At 51.2% G+C, this 6,353-nt stretch overlaps 1 protein-coding gene across 1 annotated transcript; it reads left to right on the plus strand.

The window, feature by feature from the left end:
* Positions 1–2,543: 2,543 nt before the first annotated feature.
* Positions 2,544–6,024, plus strand: LOC125944421 (uncharacterized). The gene is made up of 3 exons (XM_049664890.1): positions 2,544–4,581; positions 4,612–5,076; positions 5,974–6,024. Exons 1-3 carry the CDS (start codon positions 3,529–3,531, stop codon positions 6,022–6,024), a joined length of 1,569 nt encoding a protein of 522 aa, XP_049520847.1. The 5' UTR covers positions 2,544–3,528.
* Positions 6,025–6,353: the final 329 nt, after the last annotated feature.

Genomic DNA, 6,353 nt, shown 5'->3' on the forward strand with positions numbered 1-6,353 from the left:
GACTCTTTAAAAACTTCTCGCGTATTATACACCGCGCTGTAGCTGGCATGCCTCTGATGCTGCGTGGCGGAACGGTCGCACGTGTTCCCTTCTCAGCTATATTTGTCTTCGTGCACGTGCAGCGCGCGTCGAAGTGCATCACTAACTGCCGCCCGATGACCCGGGGAAATGCTCACGCGCGCTGGATGCACCACGAGTCCGACGACTGCATATAACGACTTCCACTTTGGAACTCTGCAAGTCGTTGCTGAAGAAACGTTGACTGGCGAGTGCGGTGAAGGAAGGCTGCGTGCCTCTCCGGTTTTCTTGTACAGTGGAATGTCGTTGATACGATTCTGCATAATACGTGTTTCGGGATAATAGCGCTGGATGACCACGAGTCCGACGACTGCATATAACGACTTCCACTTTGGAACACTGCAAGTCGTTGCTGAAGAAATGTTGACTGGCGTAGTGCGGTGGAGGAAGGCTGCGTGCCTCTCCAGTTGTACAGTGGAACGCCTACGCCATTGATACGATTCTGAATAATACGTGTTTCGGGATAATACGTTTCTTTTTTTTATTTTCCCGATAATACTACTTGGTTGGATAATACGATTTTCGTATGATACGCTTTGTTTACCGGTTCCCGTGAAGATCGTATCAAAGAGATTCCACTGTATTTGGTAATGCAATGCCGATATGAAAGAAATCACTTTCTTTTTTTAATTAGGTTATTTAATGTTACAGCGCTAGCCTGTTAAGCGTGTACATTTTCCAGTTCTTGAGTTACTGGTATACTGTTACTGGTATCGTCATTGAGTTTATCGTCGTCACGTTCCCTTGTCAGAAGAAAGAACACTTCGGTAAGCTCCACTCGTTCTCGCAACCACGATTCGATCTCGGGTCCGCAGTGCGCGAGTATTCGTGTCGTCATCATGACGTCACCGATGTTACCACTCCCTGTTTTGGTTCAGGGCTCATTCAGGGCTTACTTTGCGTGTCCTCCACATTTTTTTTTTATTTTATAAACAATAGGAGTCCTATATAACTGCATTCGATGCTATATGGATGCCGCTGTTTGATGCTTTGAAGTTGGAATAAAAGGCGAAGGGAGTTCAAGTTTATTTTGTTTATCGCACATACATAGACGGGCATACATATTTTGTGGTGCATCAGGAGATCCCAAAGGCGGAACGGTGAGGGGGACTTCCTATTTTTAGCGCACGCATGAGGGTATTAGTGCAGCAAGCAGTTAAGCATTTCATGCTTAAAAGAAAGGCAGCTTCGCACGTTGAATTTAACAGCGAAGCTGTATTTGGCTAGGTGGCTAGTCGATTCGTCCGTCTGTCGCCTGTACGCCGAAAGCTATCATCATCAGCAGCAATGGCTCGAGCGTCGTCGTCGTCTTCCACAGCTGGCTCGTTGGCGTCCCTCGGCGCAACCGCGCCAACGCGCTCGTGCCACTGCTCCCGCGTTCGTCGTCGTCGTCGTCTTCTTCCACAACTGGCTGCGTTGCCGCTCATCATTATAGCGGAGAATTTCACTTATCTTCTGTCGTCGTAATGGGGAGGCCGCGTTTACGGGGGTATGAGCCATTGCTTAAGGAGGTATATGAGCCATTCATTGGCTTACGTGACTGGGCAGATTTAATTTTGAAGCAATTTAATTTTGAAGAATCGCAAACGGCAATGGGCGGGCGCACGCTGCTATAGCCACGCCGCCGAGCAAGCTCGAGACATCGAACGCAAACAACAGCGGACTGCCGGCGGTAGTCAGTGACGTTGTTCTCTCCGTGGCAGCCGAACGTGTGTGTAACCTCATGAAGAAACACAAAGACGTAGCCAGTAATTGAGAAATACTTTAATGAACCGTCGGGGTTAATCCAGTGAAAAACACCGGGGCCGCACGGTTTCAGCTTCGCTGGTTAACCTTGTGTACGGAGTGCTTGGAGCGGTGATTATTTTATGTAGAGAGACTGGTTGTTAGGCCGCGCTTCTATCGAACATACAGAATGGGCGGTGTAGGGCTGCATGATTGTTTTGTATATATTGTTGCAGTGCCGCAACTTGCCCACGTGTTTCATGAATAGGGAGGCGGTCACTCCCCAGCGCCTCCGGGCAGCAACCGTTTCTGTTTTTGAGGGGTCGAACGGCCCGCGTGGTGTCGGGTGACGAGCCGCGGCGCGCGCCGGGGGTGCGCGGTGCGGATGCCGAGAACGGATTCGGAGAACGCGGTCTTGCGCACACTGGGTTGGCATTCCGCCGATGGTCATAATAGGTCAACGCGGACAAACCTCGAGTGAAACGGCTGTACGCGGTGTTGTGGCGCCGGCCTCCGAGTCCCCTGCGGGCTAGAGACGGCGCCGAGGTTTATGGCCTAGCATTGTTGACCATGTGCTGTGCGTACGGAGCGGGGGTCCACTCCCCTACGCGTCCGGGCGGCAACCACGTGTATCTTGTTTTGAGCGCTGAGAAAAGCCCGCGTGGTGTCGAGTGTCAGCTTGCAGTGCGCTCCATAGAGGCGCAGTGCGCATGCGAGGATCGCGTTCGAAGAACGTCGTCTGAAAAACACCGGGTCCGAATGCCGCCAACGGTCATTATTTTCCCATGCGGAAAAACCTTGAGGAGGGGACTGCGGTACGCAGTGTTGTGACACCAGCCCCCGAGCCCCCTGCTGGCTAGAAACGCCACCGAGGTTTGAGATGGCCGAGCAATAAATCGTGCGTGCCTGGCGTGTTTGCTGAGGCCGTCACTGACCACGTGGAAATAGCAGAGGGAAACGGAGTTGCGGAAAGAAGGAAAACAGGGTTGTTTTACAATACATTTACTTTTAATTGTAAGCCCATCCCTTTGGGTTGTGGCTTAACAAACTTTCAGCTCTCATTGGCAACGGCTTCCGTGGGATGGGCCAACAGTCCTACCGCCCTTTTTCTTTGTCTATTTCACCTATAACAATCGAGACGAGGTGCTTGTTCCTCAGTCTAGGCTGTAATCACTAAACCTGATAGATCAGTAAGACTCCGTACGATGCAACGCTAGTCTGGGCCGTAACCACTTAGTGGTAGAACAGTGAGACTCGGTTGGTCGTATGTAGTGACAGTTGTCCTAGGCTCTAACTTAAGACAAGTCGAAGAGTAAGGCGCTGTTTACTTGTGTGTTTTGCATCAGTGTTGTTTTGCTAACTCTGCATTTGACTGTGTAAATATTTTCGTTGCAATATATCCTCAAGTTTTGTTACCTCCAACCTGCCTCCTGCTTCATCAACGCCGATAAACACCTTGAAGAGACTTTCATCGACTTCAAGGACAAAGAACAAACTTAACTGGCGCAGTCGACAGGATCGGCGAGCTCTACAACATCGAATGCTGGACCAGTGGTGAGAGGATCAAGTCATCTAACGACCACCTCCCGCACCTTCGAGAAGACCCCAAAGCAGCCAAGTCCGGCACCGTGGAGGAGATCCGGAAATGGCAGTGCATTCAGCAACGGGTGAGCAGGATTTCTTGCGTCTTTCTCAAGTTGGCATGGCAGTTGGTGTGTAGAGCTCATGGTGAGGACACGCGGGGGCGCAGAGACAATGGAGTCTAATGGAGTTGAGGGTGCGACTGTGGCGGAAATGGATCGGAATCAGGAGTTATCAAATGTCGGTATTCTAAATTCCGATAACTCAAATGAAGTGAGAGCACCCAATCAGAGCCAGGAATTGTCGCAGCAGGTATCTCAGCCTTTGCAAATTCCAAATGATACAAGAATGCTCGAGCTCGAGGTTCAAAAGCTTCAACTTCAGATTGAGTACGAAAGGCTGTTGCAGACAAGGACGAGTGCTGAACGTCTCAATGTTTCGTTGCCGAGCACTGGGTCTGAGCGGGGCGATCAGAGGCGGATGGGTTTCGATTCCATCGAGCAATGCGCAAAAGTGCTGAAAGGGTTCCGCCTGCCGTGTGACGCGGATGTACCATTATGGTTTGAGGAAGTAGAAAAACTTTTTGCTACGTACAGGGTACCGTATGAGAGTCGCGTGCATCTGGTCATGCCAGCGCTAACTGAACGCGTCCTCTACCTACTGCGTAACCTCAGCCAGGAAGAAAGTACAGATTACGAGTCAGTTAAAGAGGCAGTGTTGATGGAACTGAAGCTTTCTCCGGCAGAGTATCTGCAGAGGTTTGAGAGAGCAGTGAAGCGTAAGGAGGAGACGTGGTCACAGTTCGCGTCGCGAGTGAAAACGTATTTCTCTTACTACCTCCAAGTGAGAGGGGCCGACACTGTAGAGGTGATGGCAGAACTCATGGTAGCAAATCGTATAAAATCGGGCCTTGGTATAGAGGGTCTCGAGTACGTGAGGCTACGAGAAGGCGAGGGATGGCTTAAGCCACCTGAGATCGCCAAAGTACTACAAACGTTTGAACAGGCAAAAGGCAAGGGGTACGCTTCAAAGCCGTCAGCGGCAGACATGGGGCAAGAGCCGCCCCGAGTAGAGAAAGGCGCCCTCAAATGTTACTTGTGTCACGGCTCGGGCCACGTCGCTAAGGATTGCCCGAAATCTAGCGATAAGATAAATCAATCAAAGAGGGCTATCGAGCCAAGGCAGAGGGTACAAAATGTGGCGATTGCCCACGAGACGGTAGGTGAGATACCTGAGGGAAGTGAGATTCCTGATGGAATCCTTACTGCAAATATAAAAGCCGTGAGACGCAACTGTGAAGGGATGACTAAAGTACAGTTAATTCATATCTCATGCGGAGATGTATCCACAGTTGCGATTATGGATACAGGGAGTGAAATAACTGTTATACGGGAGAATCTGCTTCCGAAAAGTCTCGTGGAGCCGTCAGGCACGGTAAGATTGGTGTCTGCTTTTGGGAAAATTATCCAGGCAAAACTGGCTACGTTGCCGGTAAGGTTAAATAGCCCGAATATGGCTGCGGAACCTCAGAACGTCGACCTACTCTGTGCGTTGACTAATGAGCTCATCGAGGGCACGGATTGTTTGTTGACCCATGAAGATTTGGAACTGTTGTTGAAGGCCAACAGCTCTGTGCCATACCGCGGAGCACCGGCCGAGCCTGTCCATGTGTTAGAACAATCAAATGAGTCAGTAAGCCGGAGAGAGGAGTTCAGTAGGGTGCAGCTAGCTAACTCTACCCTAGAAAAGGCTGAGCTGAAAGCCAGTCCGGAAAAGTGTCAAGTTGCACAAGGCCACATTCATCGCCTCGGGCATATTGTCGGCTCAGGGAAGCACGCACCAGATCTAGAAAAAATAGCTGCAATTAAGAATCCGGTTTCACCGTGCACCAAAAGGAAACTACGCAGCCTGCTAGGACTGTGCGGCCACTATCGCGAGCTCGGCCGAGGATGTGCAGAGGTGGAGAACCGGATCACGCGGTTAGCAGAGAAAGCGGTACCCAATCAGATACGTTGCTCGGAGGAAGCTCAGACGGCATTTGAGGTTCCGAAACTTTCCCTCTGCGAGTCCATGGCACTCAGCACTCCGGATCCGTTTGGGCCCTACTGGCTTTTCACAGACGTATCAGCTACGGCTCATGGAAGCCATCGTAATAATATAGTGCCATGCCAACTGGATGGGCGTGAATGTTCCTGCTCACCTGGCGCTGTATATTGTGGACTTTGAGAGTGCCGATCCAAGACACAGAGACACTAGAGTGCTCTTATAGCTTGGAACTGCAATCGTGTGCTTAATTGTTTACTGACATGTATTGTGTATTTCTCTTTCCTCTCTTCTTGCTTTGTTATTTTGCGGGTTGGTTTGTTGTTGTTCATCTAATTAGGCCATGGTGGGGTTAGTAAGTTCGATTACGCAATCGCGGCAGTGATTTATCGTATCACTGAGCAAAAATCAGCCCAGTATACTCTTTAGGGGGGACGTGTTAGGCCGCGCTTCTATCGAACACACAGAATGGGCGGTGTAGGGCTGCATGATTGTTTTGTATATATTGTTGCAGTGCCGCAACTTGCCCACGTGTTTCATGAATAGGGAGGCGGTCACTCCCCAGCGCCTCCGGGCAGCAACCGTTTCTGTTTTTGAGGGGTCGAACGGCCCGCGTGGTGTCGGGTGACGAGCCGCGGCGCGCGCCGGGGGTGCGCGGTGCGGATGCCGAGAACGGATTCGGAGAACGCGGTCTTGCGCACACTGGGTTGGCATTCCGCCGATGGTCATAATAGGTCAACGCGGACAAACCTCGAGTGAAACGGCTGTACGCGGTGTTGTGGCGCCGGCCTCCGAGTCCCCTGCGGGCTAGAGACGGCGCCGAGGTTTATGGCCTAGCATTGTTGACCATGTGCTGTGCGTACGGAGCGGGGGTCCACTCCCCTACGCGTCCGGGCGGCAACCACGTGTATCTTGTTTTGAGCGCT

This window comes from Dermacentor silvarum, chromosome 3, assembly GCF_013339745.2.
Source record: "Dermacentor silvarum isolate Dsil-2018 chromosome 3, BIME_Dsil_1.4, whole genome shotgun sequence".
Lineage (NCBI taxonomy): Eukaryota > Metazoa > Arthropoda > Arachnida > Ixodida > Ixodidae > Dermacentor > Dermacentor silvarum.